The sequence below is a fragment of the Molossus molossus genome, unplaced genomic scaffold (assembly GCF_014108415.1).
Source record: "Molossus molossus isolate mMolMol1 unplaced genomic scaffold, mMolMol1.p scaffold_m16_p_23, whole genome shotgun sequence".
Taxonomy (NCBI): Eukaryota; Metazoa; Chordata; class Mammalia; order Chiroptera; family Molossidae; genus Molossus; species Molossus molossus.
Genome location: NW_023425359.1, coordinates 5,889,795 through 5,914,307, shown reverse-complemented (window position 1 = coordinate 5,914,307; position 24,513 = coordinate 5,889,795). Strand labels below are relative to the sequence as shown.

Sequence of the window (24,513 nt, the reverse complement as noted above, 5' to 3'; positions counted from 1 at the left end):
CAGGCCTCCCGAGCAAGGCCTCTTGGAATGCCGTCTCCTCTCTGAGTCTACGGCGATCGATCAACGTCTGGCTGCAACGTCTGGCTGCAAAGGTGGCTTCGGGGTGCTCGAACTTTCCTCGTCCTCGTTCCAACAGGTCGGCTTTGGTGAGATTCAGCGCTCTGGCTTCTCTGTGCGTATCCGCCTCAAGTCCCACAAATGACTCATTCAGGTCCCCGTTCCTGTCCTTTCCATAAAAACTATTCATTTTTAATACTGGTGGAATACATATAAAATAACCATTTTTACGTGTGTAGCTCTGTGGCTTTAGGACATGCACATGGTGGGCGACCGTTACCATCTCTATCTTCCCAAATCCCAGCGGCTCCTCACCCCTCACCCCACCCCAGCCCTTGGCGGCCACTGATTCAGTGACCTTGATGACTCTAGGGACCACATGTGAATGGAGCCATCTGGTGTTTGTCCCCTTGTGACTGGCTGATCTCACTCAGCCTACTGTCCTCGGGGCTCATCCACGCTGTGGGCTGTCAGCATTCCCCTCCTTTCTAAGGTGAATGCAACGCCGCTGCATGGACAGACCCCACTGGTTTATTCGCTCATCCATCCACGGGCACTGGGGTTGCTCCCCACTTCTGTGAGTTATGCTGCTGTGAGCATGGGTGTGCCTGGACCTGAATCTCTGACTTCAGTCATTTTGGGTAATGGCAGCGAAGGAATTTCGGGATCCCATGGTAACTGTTTCAGTTTCCGAGGCCCTGCCAGACTGTTTTCCACAGCGGCTGCTCCACGTCACGTTCCCGTCCGCGGTGCATGGGTTCCAACCTCTACGACTCCTCACCAATACGTGCCCTTCTCTCCCCTTGTCATTTATAACAGAACCCATCACAGGCTTATTCAGGAGGGAACGAGGCTGGGCCCGCTGACGTCCAGACAGTCCGAGGCGAGGGGTGTCTACGAGAGCCAGGCTGCCCAGGAGGGCCAGGTGAGCCAGGCTGTTCAAGCAGGAATACTGAAGATGGCCGTATATACAGGCAAATACTTTGTCCATAAAATGTGTCTGTTAAGTCAATGTTCACACCATTAACATAATGTATTTATGTGGTAGGGCTAAGGTCATGCGCCCAAGTTGGCTCTTGGGACTTTTCAACACAACTTCACATTTGGAAATCGGTGTCACTGGTGGGAATGATCTCCATATACACAGTAGTAATCAGGGAAGCCACGTTTAGTTCAACGTTATAATTCAAGGCAAATCACTTAGGTGCCTCTGGCTTACAGGACAGTGTGAATCTGGTCCAGGGAAACACTCCGTTCCAGGGCCCCTCTCAACAACGGAAGAGGCAGGGTGACCCGCAAATGCAACTCTGTAGCTAGGTCACCACCAAGCCTCCCTCCGTCCCCTCCCCTCCCCCATCCAGAATGAATGGTTTTAGGATGATGCTGGCTGAGCAATGGCCTTCAGACCGCGTAATAACAAAGGGTCAAGCGGGAGCTGAGGGGTTACCGCCGACTCCGTGCCCTGCCGCGGGGAGGCGCCTCCTGCTCCCGGGACAGTGCGCTGGTGTCCTCAGCGCTCCCTGCAGGGCCACAGGATGCCCGCCTTGGCATTCCACATGCATGGAGTGGGGCTGGGTCCTAGCCTGCCGTTTGGCAAGCCCTCGGCCAGATGGGGCTCAGTAGTGGCTTCCACAGGTGTTCAATCAGATCCGGAAGGGCACGGGACTCCACGTCTAACTACTCTAACTTAGTGGCGCATTCGGCTACACCCCCCTTGGTCTGCCCTCAGTGCTCACGGTCGTGGGGCAGAGGGGCAAGGACCCGGCCGTGCAGGCCGTTTGTGCTACACACAGTGAGAGGGAGACTCCGCCAGGGTCTGCAGCCTGTCTGTACGTGTGTGTTCACGGCTGTGCCTCTGAGCCGCAGAGTCCGGGCAGCCAATTCTCTGCTGGTCTCTGAAGCCCCTGCACCCCGCCTTCCCCCCAGGAGGCCGGGGAGCCGCTGACAGACGCCAGGGCCGACCACCTGATGGATGCGCCGCGGTGGCCAGGACGCTGGGAGTCTAGCCCTTAACTGTCCTGGTAACTCCGCCCGGTCAGCCCCAGGGTACCGGAGGGCCGATTAGGTCTCACTGGCTCTTCTGGTGTCAGGGAGGGAAGCCCAGCCAGCACTCTCCTGCCTGCAGATGCCAGTGGTGACCAGCACTTCGCTGGAAGGACTCGGGCAGGGAGCGTTCTGGTATGAAGCTGAACCGGATGGGGTTTAAAGGACTCTTTAAAAAGAAACTTGCAAGTCCCTAAATCTTATATGTTAACATGCAAGAAGGTCACCTTTGGGGTTGATGCTCATTTAAACCTTTAATAAACTTCACGGAGACTCTGTGCCTAATTCCCACTATTGGAAGTTAGGAAGCTTGGTCTTTGAGCTCATTTGGTCATGGGTCGGAAACAATGTAATCTCTGGACGTGGCAGGGTGCTTACCCCCCCCCCCTGTGGAGCACACACATCGGCCTCCCAGCTCCGTCCGGCCATGTGTTGAGTTAACCAGCCACCCTACTTTCTTCTCTGCTGGGCAGTGTGCCCGAGCCGTGTGCACTGGACCCAGGTGAGTGGCTTTAAATGCAAACACACGATCCACAAACACGCAAGGAGCTGGAACTTACTGTTTCTTACTCACCAAAAAGGCACAGCATCTGTAAAAGCCCCACCCCCAGCTAGGAATCCCGAGGACGGCGGCTTGCTCGGAGAGCAGCTGAGGCTACCGGACACTGCAGGAGCCGGGGCCAAAGCGGTGGCCTTGGGTCTCAGAAAGGCTCGCATGGAGGTCCTGGTGCCTGTGACGGTCAAGAGGGTGGAGGCCTGCTTCTGGGGACGCACCCCGCTTGTTGGTAACAGAACTCACTGCTGGCTGGTCTGAACGTTATGTCTGTTCTCTCTCACCTGCAGTTCAGGTTTCTGAACGTGTCACACGAGAGCAAGTGTCTGCGATGCTCAGGCAAAGCCACTACGACCGGCCCCGGTTCCTTGGGCAGAAACCCCCCAAGAGCACCGGGTTCTATTTAAAAGAGACTTGGTTAGGACATTTCATTTTTAAATTAAATTTTATTTATTTTTTATTGATTTTGAGAGAGGAAGGGAGAGGGAGAGACACACCGATGTGAGATGGGGACGAAGGTGGCTGCCTCCCGCACGCCCCGTTGGGAGCAGAGGAGACAGGACTGAGCCAGCTACCGCTCAGTGCGCAGACGACCAACAGCCACACCGGCCACAGCAACATTGTTCTGTTTTTTACAGATATCGCCTCGATCATTGGTTCTAGACAAAAACTACAGTTTATGACTTCACAAGTCTCATGAAGTCTCCTTGTTAATCATAAAATGGTATATTTTAATGGGCTAGCAGGACATCAGACTCCTGGCATTTCCAAAGATAAACTGCGACACCACCAAAGGCAGGACTGTATAATTATGTTCTCCCCCAAATGTAACTGATTCTTCTATTGATAAACATGCTCCCTGGCCCTGAGAGAGGCCTCCAGTAGTTGACCAACTTTGTCACATACCAGCATGGCCTCAATGCAGAACAGATCACCACGCAAGGTGTCACTGACGGTGTCCACCAGGATCCAGGGAGCTCAGGCACAGCAACGGCGGGCACGGCAGGGCTCACCTCTGCGGTGTGGACTCGGAACACCCGGTCGTCTGGCTGTGTTCTTGGGCCTGGCCCTCTAGGATGGACCCAGGAGATGATTTATGGTTTCGCTAGTGCAGACTGAGAAGTATTTCTTTAAAAAACAGCCTTGGCCGGTTTTGCTCAGCGGTTAGAGCATCAGCCTGCAGTCCAGAGAGACCCGGGTTCAGTTCCCACTAAGGGCACATACCTTGGTTGTGATTCATCCCCAGCCCTGGTTGGGTCGTGTGGGAAGCAGCCACTCGATGTGTCCCTTTCACGTCAATGTTTCTCTCTCTCTCTCTCTCTCCCTCCCGCCCTACCTGAACAAAAAAATGGAAAAATGTCCTCGTGTGAGGATTAAGAAAAAAACAAAACATATATCCTCTGGTTTCGTCCATGGGTCTGTCTTGGTCAGGAAAGTGCTGGCTCTCATCCAGCCAGATTTTGGTCAGATTCCTTATTTTTCCTGAGCAACACGCCCTTCCCATGTGCTCCGTCGACCCCCAAAGCCCATCTCTCTCTGAGCAGGAAGAGCTGATCTCCAGGCCTTGCCAGGGAACCCGAGAGAAGTTGGGCTTTTACGAAAGGCCAGAAACACTCGTGGAAAACTGCCGGTGACCTGCAGCTGGCCACGCGCTCACGTCCAGGGCTGACCCGGGAACCACAGCAACAGCGGGTCCGCGGGCTCCGCCGACAGCTGCGTGAAGGGTCACCCACCCGCTCCCCCTTCTTCTTCGCCTCATGGGCTCCGCTTCTCTCCCCTGGACGGTCTGCCTTGTCCACTCTGCTGCCAGGGCTGGTCAGCGATGCTGTCCCTCCCAAAGCCTGAGACAGGTGCTGAGCGGCGCAGGGGCGCAGCCTGTCCCGGCCCCCAGAGGCCCGAGCAGCGCTTTTCAAACAGGTCCAGCCGCGCTGCGGCCCTGCTTCAGCGACCCCCTTTGGCTGAAACGACATCCAGACCGCACCGCAGCCCGGGCCCGGTCTCTTCCAACCACCTCCTACCCCCACTTCCCGTCACCAGACATCTGTCTGTCTACAGCCTGGGGCCTCTGACCTCCAGGTGCTTCTACCTGTACACCGTCCCCAGCTTCTCAGCCCTGAGCTCTCCTGGTCTCTGACCCACAGAGGTCCCCCCAGCGGCCTCGTCTCCGTGACCCCCTTTCACAGAGGGAATGGCCCCAGCCGCTGCCTGCAGGTGGCTCTCTAGGTAACAGCAGACTCAGAGCTGCCCGTAGCGACGGCTAGTGTCCCTGTCCCAGAACTAGCTAAGGACGCCATCCCAGATCCCAGGCCGTGTCTGTCTGTCACACACTGGGACACCTTATGTCTGTCTCCCCACGTTGGACTGCGGGCCCCTCAACACCTGGCTGGTCTTTCACACACTGGGACACCTTATGTCTGTCTCCCCACGTTGGACTGCGGGCCCCTCAACGCCTGGCTGGTCTTGTCACCGGCAGCTTCGGCCTCGAGAGCAGGGCCTGGCACAGGGACAGGAGGCAAGGGCGGGCAGGAGAGCCACGGGCCCAATTCACCCCAACTCCCCTTGAAACCGTGTTCACTATGTGCATTTTGGGGTGCACCTGGATTTTCCTGAGGGTAGCCTCAAGAAACAGCCTTCCGAAGCCCGCGTCTCCTGCAGGAACGCTGGTGTTCCCAGCACCGCCTCCTGGGAGCCCCCGCGCAATCCCGAGGTGACTCTGGGACTCTGCCTCGCGGTTCCCGCCCGGCTCCTGCGCCCAGAGGGGAGCTGCGCTGGCGAGGTTCCCCCGCTGGGGCCCAGGCCCGAGTCTGCCTTCTGTCTGACATCTGATCAAAGTTACGCTTTGCCCCTTCCTGGCAATTTTTTGAATCCCTACACTTTCACTGTATGTATTTTCTTGTAAGTGACACCAACTTCTTTGTTGACTACAATGCTAATTTTTAATAAAAGGCAACCTTGGTGAATCACTGACCTTGAGCCTCAGCTTACCAGGCGGGAAACGGGCACTGAACAGTGAACAGCAAGGCTGCTGTCAGGACGAGACGAGGCGCGTGAGGTGCAAGGACGGTGCCTGGCGGCAGCGGGCAGATGCGTCGCTGCACCTGGAGCCCGTCTGACACTGGGCAGCCGAGCAGGACGCGGCCAAGATGCTGAGCGGCGTGAAATGAACGCACATCCGTGAGGCTGCTGACGCATCAGGTCACAAAAATCTACATTCACCCGACAACACCGTGACTTGTGTGGACTCTTCTTTAAACATTTATTAAAAAAGCAACATGTACGTCCATCTCAAAGAGAACAGTAAGACCGGGAAGCAGTTCGAGGGCGTGTCTAGCAGCATCCGGTCGGTAGCGCCCGGCCCGTCTCGGAGCCTGCTGCCGCCGCCCCGTCCTCATCAGAGTGCAGGCCGCACCAACGCTTATAAAATTAACAATTCCAGGTTAAATAAGCTTAAATAAGGGTGTTAAATACAGGACACTTCAAAGCCTCTGTACAGGATGATTTGGTGTAACGGGACCCGCCGGCTGGCGGCACGCGGGAGCTCTGGTCGCTGAGCAGGCTGACTCCTCGCTAAGAGCGTTAACTAGACCCACGCGGACTAAGATCGAAGTGACTACTCAGTGAGCCATTTACAAGGCCTAAGTATCATTTAAAAAAATCAGAACACTGTTAATATTCAGGCACCGTTTGCTCCTGCAAATAAATAAGCCTCTAAAGTAACTGCATTCGAACTAGGTCAGCGTCAAACACCGGGGCTTCCCTTCCACTCGGCTCCTCCGGCTCGCTCGGCCTCTTATTGCTATGATAACGTGGCTGCGGAGGTAAAGCTACTGTACATCCAAAAAAATAGAGCACCTTTACATTAAAGTATACGTCTGGTCATCGCTTCGTGGCTATTTTACAACACTAAAGCCCAAACTACGGCCAACTGCCTCAGCATCTCTAGCAGGTCACCTGACAGACAGGAAGCACACCCTTCACGCCAGACCACTGCTCAGTAGCGCCTAAGAGAAAAGGTCTAAACTGACACCAGGGTTACATTCATCTCGACACGGGAGTTACATTCATCTTCACGCCAGGGTGGCCGCGGAGAGAGCGTGCGGTCCCCTCCTGCCGGGGGCACGGTGCCAGACAGAGCGGACAGCAGGGACTTCACGACTGGCGAAAGTACGGCCAAGACCACGCGCCTGCGCTGCCGGGCTGCAGGCGCTCGGCGGTCCCGGGCGGGCCGGCTAGGGCTTCTTGTCCACGGCGCTGAGGAACCACTCCGTGAAGGTGCGCAGCTGGGCGGCGGCCGTCTGCGACTCCTCCTGCAGCCTCCGGTTGTCCAGCCGCAGGTGCTGCACCTCCGCCTGCAGCGCCGCCTTGTCCTGCTTCTCCTGCGGGCAGACACACGTCACGCACGGCCGGCCTCCCGGCGCCCGGGCCGTCCTGCCCCAAAGGGATGGGTGCCCGAGGGACCACAGCCTCTGCTGGCCCGCTCCCCTCCCGCCAGGCACCAGGCGGCTGCTGTGCAGGAGGGGTGCTGACCCCGGTTCAAATCCCCTCGACCCCGACGGGGCCAGCAGGAGGCTGAAGCACCCCTGGGTGCACGCCGGAGCTGCCCGCCCCTGCCCTGTCCTCAGACGGCCCACGGCCCCACTGTCCCCACAGCTCTCCCGCCACAGGACACCCCAGGGCGACCTCCGAAGGCTGCCGTGGAAACTGCAGAGCTTTCAGGAGAGTCCCATCGGGGTTTCCGCTGCAGTGACAGTTCCCACACGCTCGGGGGGGGGGGGGGGGGGTGTCCTGCCCCAAACAGGGAAGGGTCCTTGTCGGATCATAACAGCTGCTGTTCTCTGATCTAACGTGGCTGCAGGTCAGCCGCCGCCACGGCAGCCATGGGGACAGTGCAGTGGGGACTGGTGGCTGCGGCTGCTCAGGACCCTCCCTCCACCCTGGCAGGTCTGGCACCGCCTTGGCTGCCGGCTCCCGAGCCTGCCCACCTCCCGCGCCGCCTGCCTCACCACTGCCCCCAGTGGCCCGGAGAGGGGGCTCGGCTGGACCTGGCTCCCACAGGACCCTCTCCGGCCTCCCACATCCTCGCCTTCAGGTCACTGCCGGGTCCAAGCCGCTGCCCCTCCCGTCACGGGGACTCTCCTTCCCAGCATGGCTCAGACACCCCAGCGTCCTGCTGTGACTCGGCCGCTCACCTCTCTAAGACCCCTCACGTCCCTTCACTGTGACCCCAAAACCTTCTAAACTCTCAGCCTTGTTCCTGAAAATCCCCTTCATCTCCAGGCTGAATGAACCCTGCTCTCCTGAGGACACCGCTTCCCCAGCGTGCTGTCCCCAGGAGCAGAGGCGTGGAGGCTGGGCTGGAGCACACTTGGCCCTGGCTGCCCGAGCGGCCACCGCCCCTTCGAGCAGCGTGGTGCCAGGCCGAGACCCATCACCCTGCTCACTGCAGTGACCTGTGTCTCCACCATTAGTGGGAGAGTCTAGAATGTGGTTCAACACCCCTCCCCCGGCTCAGTCTGTCCATCTCCTCCTCTCTGTGATCTTGAAGGCCACCCTCCTCCACCCTTGGCCTCACTCCCGTGGCCGCCCGGCCCCTTGCCATTAGGGACAGCTGCCTAGACTCCAGAACGCTCCAGGCTCCCGCTTCCTGGCCACCATCTCCTTTGTTAAAAAAATTATTTCTCCAGTACCCACTCCTCCAACAATCCAATCATGGTCTAATCCACCAGCCTTACCCTGTTTTCACGGTCCATCAACACCCTACAGTGACCCCCTCACCCAGCCTGGGCTCTGGGTCCCACTCCAGGGTCCCCGTCTCTTGCTCCTTGTTTTAACTTCCTGTCTAAACTCCAATACTGGTTCCCTTCCACTCTCCACCCATCTGCACCCACAGCTGGACGCAGGGTGACGGCCGTGCCAGTGTGCCCGGGACGTGCCTGTCGGCACTGGCAGTTCTGTGTCCTGGGAGACAGCTCTCATCCCCGCTGGGGAGAACACCCGACTGCTCACAGGTGTCACTTCGACTTGGGCTGCACGTTCAAACTGCCCTCCAGCCCCAATTGGCAAGCCCACCAATTCCCCAGTCCATGCAGCCTCTACAAACCTCGGCCTCTGTCCTTACACCTCTCACATGTGCACACAGGCACCTGCACACACACACACACATGCGCACGCATACACACAAGTGCCCACACGCACATACACGCATGCACCTGCACGCACACACGCGCGCGCACACACACATGCACACGGGTACCTGCATGCACACACACAAACATGCACCCACATGTGCATACACACATGCACCTGCACACACACACACACGCACATACACACATGCACCTGCACGCACACACATGCATCTGCATGCACCCATGCACACAAACACGCACCCATGTGTGCACACAGGCACCTGCACATGTGTGCACACATGCACACCAACACACACATAAACACAGGCACCTGCACGCACACAAACACACACCCACATGTGCATACACACATGCACGAGCACACTCTGCCCTGGGAACGACAGAGGAGCTGTCCCCACTCTGGTCTGAGGCAGCTCCTCCTGGGCACTGGGTCAGGGCAGCACCGCTCACGTCACCCTCTCTTCCTTCCTTCCTAAGCAGACCATGTCCATCTGCACCCACAGCTGCTGGAATGTACCCTCTCGACAATCCAGACGACCACAAGAAACCCTGCCTGTGACCCCCCCCATCACCCTCCAGCCCCGCCCGTCCGCCCCCAGCGCTATGACACTTGGCAGGTGTCTGCGGAGGTCAGCTCACTTCTGAGGACCGACCACGCAGTGACGTGTGAGCAGGGGTGCCCAGGGTTGTGAGGGGGGCTCGGTGGGGCCTGGCAGCTTGGGGGACCAGGCTTTCTGGCTACAAGTAACCCTCTTAGGTCAGCTCATGGCAGTGGGTGGAACTGGTCCTCACTGAGCCAAACCCCAGCTGCGGAAGGCTGCTCCCTCTGAAGCCCGGCCACCCAGGGCCCCTCACTTAGTCCTGCCCACTCGGCCTCACGTCCCGTGATGACGTCAGCTGCAGGCCAGAAAACAGGAGACCTCAAGAGCCTCCGCTTCTGTGTACTGCTGGGTTTGGGCCAGAACAGCTCCTTTCCCGTCCCTTCACTCTGAGTCCTGGTCGTGAGGGGGACAGTGCACAGAGAGGGTTCTGACCACGAGCGTGACCGCTCGGGGGACTTACCTTCCGAAGGTCGGTCTGCAGCTGCCGCAGGACCAGCTCCAGTTGGTTGACTTTGCCCGTCAGGGTGGATGGCGACTGCTCCCTGGTGAATCAGGACAGGGTGAGGGAGACGCAGGGTTAGGGAGACGCAGCGTCGAGGCCAAGGCAGCTCACGCGGTGTTTCTGCTCGCAAAGCTCACTCTAGAATCACTTCACACGCTTGGAGCCCAGCAGGGAAATCAACCACGCGGCATCAGGACGCAGAGCGGGCACATCACTGCTCTGTGGGAACGCGTCCCCGCCCCGCCCCCGCCCCGACCTGACTGGGTTCAGAACCTCCCTAGGCACATCCGTTGTAAGAAAATGAAAGACAAGTTCTCCTCCATGAACGCGTGGAGACTAGACAGACCTGAGCGACTCCTGGGATTCAAATGCCTTCCTCTGTCACTCCAGGGTGACCATACAAGGTAACGGTCACTCAAGTTCGTATAAGAGTTGGAATTAGGAACGAAAGGTAAAGAATATATAGTCCGTGGGCGATAAGCACATCAAGAACACGGGAGGAGGTGGCTCATTCTCGACACACCTCAGCGGAAGGTGAGCAGCGGGCCAAGGACGGGCCCTGGGAGGAGGCGTGTCCTGGGCGGTCAGCACGCTCGGCCTAGCAGGCGGGCTTGTCAGTGAGGCGCCCTGTCCGCGCCGCCATAGTCCTCAGGGGGCAGATGCGGGTTCGGGCCCACACCCTCCCTCTCTGCAGGGAGCCTCACCATGGGCATGAGCAGCACATCTTTGTGGGCAACCCACCCCCGGAGCAGAGCAGGAGTGGGTGGGTCCTGACGGACCGGGGACGGCACCCGGGACAGCGGTCTCTGGCTGCCCCGGGTCCTGACGGACTGGGGACGGCACCCAGGACAGCGGTCTCTGGCTGCCCCGGGTCCTGAAGGCCTGGGGACGGCACCCGGGACAGTGGTCTCTGGCTGCCCCGGGTCCTGAAGGCCTGGGGACGGCACCCGGGACAGTGGTCTCTGGCTGCCCCGGGTCCTGACGGACTGGGGACGGCACCCGGGACAGTGGTCTCTGGCTGCCCCGGGTCCTGAAGGCCTGGGGACGGCACCCGGGACAGTGGTCTCTGGCTGCCCCGGGTCCTGACGGACTGGGGATGGCACCCGGGACAGTGGTCTCTGGCTGCCCCGGGTCCTGAAGGCCTGGGGACGGCACCCGGGACAGTGGTCTCTGGCTGCCCCGGGTCCTGACGGACCGGGGACGGCACCCGGGACAGTGGTCTCTGGCTGCCCCGGGTCCTGAAGGCCTGGGGACGGCACCCGGGACAGTGGTCTCTGGCTGCCCCGGGTCCTGAAGGCCTGGGGACGGCACCCGGGACAGTGGTCTCTGGCTGCCCCGGGTCCTGAAGGCCTGGGGACGGCACCCGGGACAGTGGTCTCTGGCTGCCCCGGGTCCTGACGGACCGGGGACGGCACCCGGGACAGTGGTCCCTGGCTGACCGCAGTTAGCTGATCCTTGCTAATCGCGGGGCCTGGGACAGTGGAGGCAGGCCCACAGGGCTCACATACCCAGCTGTGTCCATGAACTCTTTGCCGCCTGGGTCGACGCACAGAGGCAGCTCCTGGGCCCCTTCCAGGCCCTGTCTGTGCTGCACATCTGTCAGGGTGCAGAAGGGCGCCCCTCTCTGGTCTGGGGAGGAAGACACACAGAAGGGAGGGTTAGGAACAGCTCCAAGGTGACTGTTTTTTGTGGAAATGAACTTGCTAATTAAATGCCCCCCACCCCCCAGTCATTTCACAAAACAAGGGAAACAAGCTCAGGCAAGCTGCCGACAGCCAGAAAGCGCTTCAACTGGGTCCTTCGGGCTGTATGGGCACATGTGTGTCCCGGCCACTGGGTGGTCGCAGACACCAGCCGTGCCACAGCCAGTGGGCCTTCTGCTCTCCACACCCCAACTCATGCCCACGCGGCCAGTGGCACATGAACTCAGGGCACTGGGCGACGACTTGGCTGATGAGCAGAACCAAGGAGACCTCTCCTCAAGCCCTTCAAACCCGGAGAACACCCTGAGACGCAGTGGCCAGGACACATCTCCCCTGGGCAAGCCCGACCCCCGAGCTCGAACACCATGCAGACGTGCAGACACACGGAACACAGAGAGGGCACAGACTACCCAGCCGCGCCGTCGGCCCAGGCAATCACCTAGGTAGGACGTGTGGTGGCAGAGCAGACCGAGTTCCTCGTCTGAGTCAAGACCTGAAATAAGATTCAGAGTTCTCCTGTGAACAGGAGTGTCTGTGCACGCTGAGCGCCTCGGGCCCACGAGGTTCCAGGAAGGGTCCTGTGAAATGCAGCTGTGTGCACGTGTGTGCATGCACGTACATGTCTGCGTGTACGTGTTCTGCTATACCAGGCAGGAGTAGCCGGAGAGCCAGCACTGTGTAATGTCAAACATCATGGTCAGATTATGCATGTCCTGTGACAGCCCTGGCTGGATGCACGGCTCTTGGGGACAACAGTGCAACAGTAAGACTCTAGGACATGTGGGTTTGCTTAAATGACCCTCTCCATGAGCACTGACAGTGGCGGGGACAGGTTAGCTGCGTCACCTCACTGGAAACCCGCAGAGGAAGAGTGAGGGCCGCAGTGACCATGACCGGTGTGCCCACCCTGTTTTATCCCTTCTATTCTCGACACCAGAAACTTCAGTTAGTGATCAGGCGCTGAACAGGGCCGGGAATGCATATTCTAAACTGGCGCCAGACTGGCCCAGCTCCGGGGGCTGAACGCTGGTCCAGAATGCTGACTGGCATGCAGAAAAGGTCCTGCTTTTCACCAAGGTGGAGGAGAGCGAGGACTTTGCTAGTTCCCCCCCACACACTCCCCGGAGTCCCTGTCCTCGGTGTCTGAGCCCCATATGCCTCCACCGCTGGCATCGAGGGGCAGCATGTGGACGAGTGCGGCAGCATCTTCTTCGTGTGACCTAATTAATGGCTGAGAAACTGCACTGGGGTCCCTGTCAGCGGGGCTCTGCTCTTAATTTACCCCACGTCTCCCTCTGGCTCCTGGACATGTCTTCTAATGAGGCTACCTGCTTGTCTGGCTATGGAGGGCCACGCACTTCCTGCTAATTAGGAAGGATGGCGATGCGGAGGCTGCCCAGAGCGCAGAAGGGCAGTCAGGCTGCGAGGGGCACCCGGCTGGGAGGGCCCCACAGAGGCCGGGCCTCCTGGGACTTGCGCTGGGGGCACGCGGAGTGCCGGTCGCACAGGAATGCTCCAGCCTCGCGCCCCGCGTTGCGGCACGCACCTGGGGCAGGCACGCAGAGGCCCTTCAGCTAACACTGCCGTGAGGCTGACGGACGCCCTCCACACTGCACAGCTACAGGATGACAGACCGTCTGAACTACATCCCGAGACCATCGCTTCCCAGTTGGCTTTTGCACAAGGTGAAATAACGTGTCACTGAATTAACATTAATGGCATAATTTGGGTACTGCCTACTTCTACCCGGGACAGGAAGTGATGCCGAGGTGGGGGCAGGAATGGCGGGCGTCCTGGCTGGGGGTGAGCAGCTCTAGAGAGGGGTGAGCAGGGTCTGAGCTGCCGTCATGTCCAAGGTTACCCTCTGCTCTGCAACGGCCCCAAGGGAACACCTCACACTTAAAAACAATCAACAGCAGATGTATTTTTATTCCACAGTGAATTTAACTACTTACTTTTAAGAAGAGTTCCACTGACTCATCCGTATTTAATGCAACCCAGTGATAATTCCCTTAGCTCCTGTCCTCCTAATACAGTTGAGTCTGGTGGTCCATTCCAAATATCTGAATAAAAATGCCTTACCTTATTCCATCTATTTTTACCTTAACTTATAAAATACCCACATATTTAACAGAACTTGCTACTGGCGGCCATTCAAGCATCTCTCAGGGAGAGACAGGGTCCAACTGGTGAAGAGGCAAGAGACCAAGGACAGAGTTTAGCCAGCAGAGTAATTCACAAGGAGGATCTACGTGGGGTCTGAAAAGCCTGGGAGGCGCAAAGGCAACGTGACCTGAGTGGGAGCAGGCACGGACGGCTCGGCGACACCCTCATCTAGCGGCAGCTTCCCGGGAAGCCCCGTCTTCCACAGCTCGTTTCTGCGAAGGTGAACGTTCAGTAACTAAGTGATTACTGACACGGCACCAAACGGCACAGCAAAGCTGTGAGAAGAGGCGTGGGCAGATGAAGTCACGCCGACAGTCAGCACGGCAGCGACAGCCACCCACACCCACACGTGTCCACTCTCTCCCGTGCGCACCGTCTGGCTAAGCGGGCGGCAGGCATGGCTCACATACAAACAATCAATCCCTTTAAATAACTTTTTAAAGAACGTATTTTGATGTCAGTTTTTTATTTGAGAGCATTTAGCACTAAAAGAGGATGAGCAGTCAACAGGAAATTCCGTATCCATCTGGAGTTGGCATGGCAAAGCAGTTGCCTGCGAACGGTTCCCAGGAGCCCGGCCGGGCCGCAGAGGGCACACCGCGCGGCGGGGCCCGGGCCAGCGGGACGAGCTCTGACAGCTGCTTGTGCGTGCCAGGGCGTGGGACGGGCACACAGTCCTGCGCCATCCAGGCCATGCCAGCAAGAGGCTCCGCTGAACTAAACCCATCTCCACACACAAAGCTGTTCTGATCCGTCTCTGCCTTCAGGACACAGGAGGTTCTGACTGGCAGCCCGCCCATCAACCCAGAGAACTGACGGCCGACTGCCAGGAAAGGGAAAAGGTCGCCCTGCACTTTGAACGTAACCACTCTGGTTCGGCCTTCTGCCGCTGCTGATCGTAGAAGAGTGGTCGAGAAACTGCCTCTGAGCAATAAACAAGAAAAGCTCTAGAATCATTCTTCAATGAACACATAACCATCGTTCTTGACTTGAAACAACTTTTTTTACTTTTGAGACAACTTACTATATTAACTTTGCATTTTCCATCTAAGTAGCTCATTCCTATTTTTTAAACTATTATTATTACCTTAGAAGTTACAGTGTCAGATTTTTATGCTTGTGTACACACACACACACACACACACACACTCACATAGTGACCTTATCAGTCGTTAAATATCAGGAACTTTAAAAACCTTATTAACTTTAGGTTGAAGGTTCAGAAGTAAAAAATATTTATGCCTATTATGCTCTAAAAAACCAAGGGCATGGAGAACATTATCAATGAAAAGTACAGACGTCTACTTTCCAGAAGATGCGCTGATGTGGAATGCCGACCCCGATGAAGGAGTGTGAACTCTGCACACCGCGGGGACATGGCGCTGCCGGCCGAGGGCGGGGAGCTGATGTCACAGAGGGCAGGCCTGGTGCCTGGGGGACCTGAGGTCCAGTCTCCTCACCAGTTTGTAATTTCACCTTTTAAGCCTGTTTTCATGCAAAACAACATCATCCCTTCAACAGATGCTCGAGAGCCCACCGACTGCCTGCTTCTGAAGTGAATGAGAACTGCCGCAGGCCCTAGAAACTTCCGAGAGGCCCCACTTCCCTGGCCTGCTTCGCCGCTGGCCCCACAGGCGCTGAGCAGGGCACGCTGGACTCCCCTGCGCCTCAGACCTCTGAGGGCGGGCTCAACCTTTGGACAGCAGGTTCTTTGGTAGTTGGGTTATCTATCTATTCCCTTATTCAGAGTTTAATAATGCTGTGCAGTATTTCTCTATTGGGAGCTCTCTTTTTTCTTCTTTTGCATAATTTGCAGTGAGCAAGTTTTCAGGAATTAATTAGGTTTCTGGTCAAAGGGTGGGTACATTTTTTGGCTCTAGCTACATATCGTCATATTGCTTGAACAAAAAACATGAATCATTCTATAATCTCTATAATGATACCAGCTGTGAGTATTCTTCATAGCTTCCCAGAGCTGTTGAATCACTTTTCATATTCAGATGTGTGAGCCGGTAGCTTATTACCGTTGAAATTTACACTTGTGATTGAACGTTTCCAAGGACTTCTTTATGGCGTGACTCTTCCTCTGTGCTCCGTCATCCACGCCCTGACCACGGTTCTCTAGGGCCTTTGGTGCTTTTTCCTGGTTAAGTTCCTTGGTTCACCTGAGACAGCCTGGTTTTACCTACCACATTTGTTACCACTCTGTCCCCACACTCTCATAGTTCCCTTTTTATTTTAATGTTCTTGTTCAGGTTCACAAAATCTGGATATGTAAATACTTTTACTTGGCTGTGTAACATTTTGTCTGTTCTCTCAATGTTCCCTAACCAAAGCATCGCCAGCCTCCCCAAAGGGTCATCTTCCTTTCTCTACTTTGTCTAGAACTGACTTTTCCAATTGCTAAATCCAATGACAGCATATAAACTGCTTTCCCATTTGGTCAGGGCTCTTCATTTTTCTTCAGAAAGACCCATATACATTTTTGAATCATTATTATGCTGTCTTAATTATTAGTATTGATTTAGAATAGACTTGTTTGAATATTGTTCATCTACTTTCCAAATGGATGCAATTAAGTTCTTCAACATATTAGATATCAATTAGATATCTGAATTGAAATTGTATTAAATCTACTAATTAACTCAGGAAGGGCTGTCATCTTTTCTAAGCTTCCTAGCCATTCCCATTCTTACATATATTAGGGCTTTTCAGTTATTGAAGTGTTCCTTTGATGGCTCAGTTCTCAGGGGATCCATAACACAAGATGTCCTTCATTACTGCCACAGCGGAACACTGTGTGCACACGCCACCCCGCCAGCCTGGAACCCGGCCTGGCCTCGTGACCTGCTTTGCCCAGTGGCACGTGCTAGATATGATGTCCAAATTATATCTTGAGCGGCGACGTGGTTTCTGCCTTTGCTATCCTGGTTCTTGAAGCCCCAGAGAAGAAGTGCAATCACCCACTGGAGGCAGCAATCCAGCCAGACCCGCCATCCGGACACAGACACACGTGCAGCTGCCTCCATGCCTCAGCCCCAGCTGAGCTCCAGCTGAGCACAGCTGCACGAGTCACCCCCCGTGGATGCTGCAGAGAGCAGAAGAACCACATGGCAGAGCCTGCCCAACCCAGAGTCCCCAGACTTAATAAACCGTTGTTTTCAGCCAACCATTTGCCTTGAAATGATGTTTATAAAATTATGAAATATATTTTAAAATATCTTACCTAGTTACTTTATTTTATAATCTCTAATAACTTCCTTCTGATCTTTCCTATTTTCTAGATATAGAAACATATCCATAAATATTTATTTACTTCTAAAATTTATTTCCTTTTTCTTTGCATCACTTGCTTAAATGTCAAGGATTCCAGTACACAATTAAATGACATGGTTTCATTGTCTGATGAATTTCAGAGGGAGGGGGGATGGGAAGATATTAACCAAAGAACTTATATCCATATATGCATAACCCATGGACACAGACAACAGTGTGGTGAAGGCCTGGGGTGGGAGCAGGGTGGAGGGGGTCATGGGGGGAAAAAAGGAGGAACATCAGTAATACTTTCAACAATAAAGATAAACTAAAAAAATAATAACTAAACAGCAATAATAACAAGAGTAATGAACATTTATTGAGTCCTTACTATAGACCAGCCCCTTTGCTAATTAAAATTTTTTGATTCAATTAAATGGCCTTGCTTTTGGAATAACTTCATCAATTAATATTATATATTTTCAAAAATAATAATAAAGGACATGGTCTCAAATGATACCTTTGTTTGGTTTCTGGATTTAGGGATATGTTTATCATATCTTCCTATTACTTATTATGCAACTATTTGGAGTACAGATTTCCTTTTTTAAACTTTGAAGGTACCTTTCATATCTTAATTTTTATTAGAAATAGTTTCTAATTATATTAGATACACCCTGTTTCTGAAATTGATATTACTTAATTACTTCATCTACTGTAACTTATAATTAAAAGTTTTCTTTTATTAAACCAGCTAAACTCTTGCCAATAGCAATGAATACTCTTTTTAATTTACTACTGAATTTCATTTAAGCTTTCTCACATCAATATTAATGACTGCCCTGGCCGGTTTGGTTCAGTGGTTAGAGCGTCAGCCTGTGGTCCAGAGACCCGGGTTTGGTTCCTGCTAAGGGCACATACCTCGGTTGCAGTTTGTCCCCGGCCCTGGTTGGTCATGTGGGAGGCAGCCACTCGATGTGTCCCTTTCACATCGATGTTTCTCTCCCTCTCTCTCTATCTCTCCCTCCCTCCCTCCCTCCGTCCCACTCTATCTGAACAAAAAATAGAAATATGTCCTCGGGTGAAAATAAAAATATATATATATATATTAATGACCAATACTGTCTTATAATTGTGTGTGTGTGTGTGTGTGTGTGTGTGCATGCACGTTATCAGGAAAGAATCCTATTATGCAACAAGGCTGTGTCTGAATTTAAAGAAAAATGCCCACATGGGCATTATTATTCTTTCAAATTTTGAAAACAGTAACTGTAAACTCAGTGTCAGGTGTCCTGGGGTTTGGGGACAGTCGTGGGTAACTCAGTGCCTCCACACTCTGCCTCTGACGGCTTATGCGCCCACCCCCCTTTCCTGCGAGACGTGTCCAGTTATCTTATTCATCAGACTTATTCTTACATAGATGCTCGACAGCCCTTAATTTTTAAAATCTCTCTTATGTATTTCTTAATACTACTTTCCTTTATCATTTCTAATATTATCACTTGTACTTTTCATTTTCTGATGAAATTTATTTTGGTTTATCAACAAAGGACATTGATCAGACTATTTATGAACTGCACTAAAATTTCATTTGCCAGTTTCAAAAAACGATTTGATCTCTTTCCTTCGTGTTTTGTTCTCTTTCACAGCTTTAGCAGCCTCTTCTGGAAGTATAGTCGAGTTAGTTAATTGTCACGTTTGAGTAGTTCAGTGTTTCTGAAACAATACATTTTCGTTTAAGGACTATTCTCTGGCTGCAGTCCAAAGATTTTAACAGGTAGCATCTTTTTCATCATGACTCACCAAAAACAAGGTCTCGTTATATTCCTTAATTCTTCCTAGCACAATTATTAGAGTAATATTTAAAACTTTCCAGCTGGAGTTTTTGCTTCTATCTTTCTCACGCAGTCCTATTCCCACGGCCCTGCGCTCAGACACGAGGTGTAGAAACACTCCTCCCCTCTGCGGGGCCCCACTGAAGGCTCACGCCCCGGACGCCTGGCAGCTCTCACCCCAGGAACACCGCAGACGTCATATCCTCTGCACACCACAGTTAAGACATGTAAGCGAACATCATTGGGCAGATTAACCAGGTGCTCTGCTCTGTCCTTGAAGGGACAGTAAACTCTAAATTCTTAGACTCAGGTTCCAACGTCAGCTCTAGCTCTTAGACAAGAGGGAGGACATCACAGGCCGAAGCGCGGGGCCTACATGGCACCGGGCAGTCAGGGAGGCCCGTCTGCTCGAGATGAACGGAGAATCGTTATCTCAATCCAGTGGGCAATTGCAGCCACACTTTAAAGCCTGTTTTCAGATGTGCCGACTAGTTATGTCCAACCATAGGCGTTATTCCAGAGGGGGTCGAGCTCAGGAAGGCGTCTTGAATCACATTTTTTCGTTTGTAACAAGACATGGGGATTTTCTGGACGATCTTTTCTTTCTTTTCTAATTTTTCAATTACAGTTGACATACATATCACTTTGGTTTCAGGTGTACAACCTAGTGATTGACATGTTACGGATGATCCCCCAATAAGGCTAGTGCCCACCTGGACTATCTTTTCTGTATGATGTTCAGTCTAGCTCCGAAATGGCCTTGAGAACTGGAACAACAGGTCATTACAAGGGCGCCTGGGCCATCTCGGGGCAGACTCCTCTCCGAAGCGCTCATGCGACGGAGCACAGCCAGCCCCACGGAGCCAGCCCTCAGAGCGCACCGGCACAGTCGGACTAGCCAGGGCTCTGGGCTTCCCAGAGCTGACTGCTGTCTCCAGGTGGTACAGTGCCCTCGGGGCAGCGCTGAAAATTGTAAACAGGACATAAGCTCTCTATTTTGTATAAACATTGTCTGCAGACTTGAGGAAGGGCAGGTAACCAACGCCCGGCAAACAGACTCCCACAGTCTTTCCGTCTTGCTCCCATCTGGGCGCTGGGGGGCTGGAATCCTATGTCGCGCTTCTCCTTTTCCTGAGGTGCCGACTGCCACCTACTCTCTGACCTCCACTCGGAAACTCTCTGGCGAACAGACTGGAGGTTAGGAGCTCTCCAGGGGTTGGCACAGACGGGAAGACCGAGCCAGTGCCCTGGAGCAGGGTCCTCAGAGGGTCACTGTCAAATGGTCAGTGTGGCCCCGAGTGTGCACGTCAGGTGGGAAGTGACCTGTCCCCGGGCCCACGCCCAGCAGGGAGCAGCGGTCACAGCCAGAATCCCAGACTGATGATGGTGACACTGTGCTTTCTCGATCTCTCCCTCGCCCCAGACCCCAGCGCCCCAAAAAGATGCACCTCGTGCTGAGATTTCATTCTGAAGGGGAGGAAAGAAAGCGTAGACACACAACGAGGGACACAGAGGTAAGCGGATAAATACTGTTTTAAATCTGAAGTGATTTTTTCCCTCTCAAATAATATGAATTTTATTCCTTAACACTGAAGCAAAATTGTATTATTTTCAGCAAGATATTCTAGCTCTTATAACATTTTTTTAAAGCTTCAGAATTATTCGTGAAAAGAAAGTTGCAGTTAGTGTACAGCAGTTTCACGAAATCAAAACAGTAACGAACAGGAATGTCTCAATTACCCAGGAGCCTCCCTCCTTCTTCTCATCACACTGCTGCGAGTGAAGGCCCAGGGAGCCCCCGCCTGACTCGGTGGTGCCGCGTCCACGGGGGTCGCGGAGCCCGCGGGGCACTCGGCACGTGCATCTGCGGCTCACCTGCCCGGCCTGCTGCCTTCCCCCGGCAGCTACACCCCAGAGTGGGAAGAAGCCCACGCCGTGGCCATGACTCTTTACATATGATCTGGTGGAAGGCAGAGCCTGATGACTAGAGCGTTCTTCACTAGCGCATTCCAGACGCTAGTTCCCGAGAAACGACGTGAGCCACAGCAAGCTCCCGAGCCAGGAGCGAAGGCCGGGCCAGGCTCTCCCGAGGACGGCAGTCCGCTGGTGAAAGGGACGTGGAGACAGGAGGGCCACGCAGTGCAGAAGGGCCCCAGAGGCCAAACCCTGTGCCGAGTGGGGACAGCTCGAGGCTGCAGGGCCCTATTCCTGTGACCAGCCCTTATTTCTACCTTGCCATGTGCTTTACACAGAGAAGGTAAGTAACAAGCAACCTTCCTTGAGAAACTCATGTCCTAGGAAGAAGAAACATGCGGACACAGCAGAACGCAGTGTGCAAGTCCTGTGCAAGCACTAGGGGGGCACAGCACGGGACAGACGGCTGTTCCCACGTTCTCCTGGGGGCAGCGAGAGAACCGTGCGTGAGGAACACGCCAGAGGAAACGCTGGCACCTACTGCCCGGTGGCTTTGGACAGAGTGAAGACAATATTCCTTCCTCTGGGCTCGGCCACATCTAGGCCAGTGTCAGAGCTAGAAGGAAGGAGCCTTGGGCCTGGGGCTTGTACGATTCCTAACTGGCTCCGGGGACCTCGGAGAAGCACAGCAGGAGGGGCATCCCCAAGTCTGCACGTGGAGAGTTGCTTGTAAAGCAATAACCCCAGAGCAGGTCAAAACGTCTATTAAGGAAGCAGGCACAGCCCGTTCACTCTACCCTCCTCAGAGCTTCCCGCCTTCGCAGAGCTGAACGTCCCTGGTGTCTCAATTAGCTGGACCGTAGTTTTCACTGACCCACCCAAGCCTAGGACCAGGGACCAGTGGCGATGGATTAGTGCAGAGTCCCTGCAGGCCCCTGCAGCAGGGAAAGCTCCTGGGGGGAGGGGCAGGTAAGGCAGCCTGGCTGGCACAGGTGACGGGCCGAGCTACCCAAGATGGAGAGGGTGAGTCAGACCGGGGACGGCAGCTTCCAGATGCGCCGCAGGCTCTCTCCCGGGTCCCTGCTGACATCGCCCGCCACCTGGGAGCAGACACTGCGGCCGTGGAAGAATTCAGCAGCGAGTGACGTCATCCTCCCGGCCTCGGCTTGCCCCCACCATGTGAGGCCTGGGGATGCCAGTGGAGCGGGTGCCTTGCTTGGGGTCTCCCTTTGTGAGCTGGGAAAGGGGCAGCTCCCGCCTCCTAACACCCAGCAGCAAACGCGGGGAATGCGAGCTGGACAGGTAAGACCAGCCCGAGGCTGCCCTCACCGACCACGTGGCCCGTGGCGGCCCCGTGGTCCAGCAGCTTCGCTCGACCCCTGAAGGGCCTCCCCGCCCATGTCACCTCACTTCCCCGGGGAGGAAAGACAATGTGCACCCTAAGTATCCACCTCTGCATGAGGTAAGGAAACGGAGGCCACAGAAGAAAGTAACCTGCCCGTCACGGCTGCTCCCGGACCTTCAACTCAGGTATGGGATCGTGGCCCATTTCAGTAAATGACGCGCTCGCTGAGGAAGTGTGCCCTGGCACAGCTCACGCCTGTCCTGCTTGTGTTCATTTCCAAAGATGTGAAGACATCCAAACACTGACCACGCAGCCAGGCATGGCCCCAAGCTGCCCGCCGGGCCGGAGGTCCAGTCCTTACCTTCAAACGCCCGAGCAGCGTCCACCAGGTGGGACCAGTCTAACCCCGTGCCCGTGTCCGGGAGGGGCATCAGGCCAGGGTCTGCGCACTTGGACTTATCGGATAAGGACCCGTCGGAGAACCAGAACTCATCTAAAGGAAACAAAACCAGAGTCAGTCAGCTCACAGCTTGGGGCACCGGTCCGGCTGTCAAGGGGCAGAGGGAACTTCTTGTAAAAGATCTCCTGTGCCCTGGCCGGCTTGACTCAGCGGTTAGAACATCGGCCTGCGGTCCGGAGAGACCCGGGTTCGGTTCCCACTAAGGGCATGTACCTCGGTTGCAGTTTGTCCCCGGCCCTGGTTGGTCGTGCGGGTGGCAGCCACTCGATGTGTCCCTTTCACGTCGATGTTTCTCTCTCTCTCTCTCTTCCTCTCTCTCCCTCCCACTCTATCTGTGCAAAAAAAAAAAAAAAAAAGGAAAAATGTCCTCGGGTGAGGATAAAAAAAAACAAGATCTCCTGTGCCCCTAAAGGAGAGACCGTGCTCAGTTCCCCCAAAGAGACACAGCTGGAAAATCAGGGGTTTGCAAAAACGTCACGACCTACAGATGCACTTAGGTCAGCCAGCAAAGACGGGGTGCAGGCAGATTGGAGCCGAGCCTGGGCACGGATGGGAACCTCACAGAAGTCTCTTCCGGGGCAGGCTCCTCTGGAGGGCCTGCATCCGAGTCTCACTACCAGGACATCCTGTGCTCTTCGGGGTGACCGTCTGCTTAACGTTCTTACTGTACAGAGTTCAGAGCCATCTCTCTCTGACCAGGAAGTTTAAAGAGCTCCTGAAGAAGTCACCACCACAAACCGAGACACCTAGAATGTCAGCATATTTTGTTTTTTAAATAATTTATTTTTATTTTTCTTGGTATGTGCCCCTAGTGGAAACCGAACCTGGGACTCTCTGGTCTGCAGGCCGACACTCCAACCGCTGCGCCAAACCGGCCAGGGCCACTGTCAGCATATTTCAAACACAGGGAGACTAACTTGGTTTCCATCAGGAACAGGCGAGGTGACGAGGGGACAACATTTAGTGTGCTGTGACCCGGGGCGGCCGGGTCCCTGTGCTGTGACCCGGGGTGGCCGGGTCCCTGGCGAAACCAGAAACCTCTCCCGTCCTGCACTGAAAGGTCCCCAGCGCCCTTCATCTGCGCAAGTGAGCCTTCACCTTCCTTTTCCTCTGTACACTCTCAGCACAGGACCCTGCGTCTGGGGGCATGTCTTCTACAGGCTTCCGCTGGGCTTCCTGTAACGTGCCCTTTCCACACTGGCCCAGGTTCACGCAGCTGCGTGTGAACACATCTGACTAATTAGAACAATCAAAATAATGACCACCTGGCTGTCTGAGCCCACAATTAAGTAAGGGGCATAATTAACTAAATGCACCTGTAATTTCTGTTCCCACATCCTCTCGGGCGCTGTGAGATGCTGGCGTCAGAACTCAGAGTGCTGGCCACCGGCCTGGACACCGCGGGTCCGTCCCACAGGCAGCTCTGAGCGGCCCCCAGCAGCTGCAGCTCAGCCTGTCGGGCACCCTGCTGCACAGAGGGCACCCCGCGGCATGGAGGGCACCTTCCTGCACGGAGGGCACCCTGCTGCACGGAGGGCACCCTGCTACACGGAGGGCACCCTGCTTTACCACTGCAGCTTTTGGGTGTGTCAGCCCACCGACCTAGTCCGACCTCCGTTCTGAAGGGGAGTGATGGGCAGTTTATCTGCACGGTTCCCGCCACTCGCTCCACATGCTCATCTTCACGGAAATACCCCCTTCCCACATGCTGTGTCGAGAGACTCAGTCCTGGCCGAGGGGTGAGCGAGGGGTGCACGGAAACACCAAAGCTCAAGGGGAGCTGGGGTACAGAGGTAGCTCCGTCCCCTCCTGTCCTGGTGGCCATCTCTGAGACCTGCAGTGCAGAGGCTGGGCTGAGCCCCTACCAGGTCCTGGTCTTTAACCAGAAGTTCAAGGCTCAAACCCCAGGCAGAAAGGTCAGGAAGCCTG

The 24,513-nt window shown here is 55.0% G+C and overlaps 1 protein-coding gene across 1 annotated transcript in view; it reads right to left on the bottom strand.

Annotated features, from left to right (window-relative positions):
• Positions 1-5,937: 5,937 nt before the first annotated feature.
• Positions 5,938-24,513, bottom strand: part of SIPA1L2 (signal induced proliferation associated 1 like 2) — a 198,707-nt gene continuing 180,131 nt past the window's right edge. The window contains 5 exon segments of the mRNA XM_036277621.1: positions 5,938-7,029; positions 9,865-9,946; positions 11,415-11,535; positions 12,049-12,102; positions 22,486-22,617. Of these exon segments, the coding sequence (XP_036133514.1) occupies positions 6,883-7,029; positions 9,865-9,946; positions 11,415-11,535; positions 12,049-12,102; positions 22,486-22,617 (536 nt within the window). The 3' untranslated portion in view covers positions 5,938-6,882.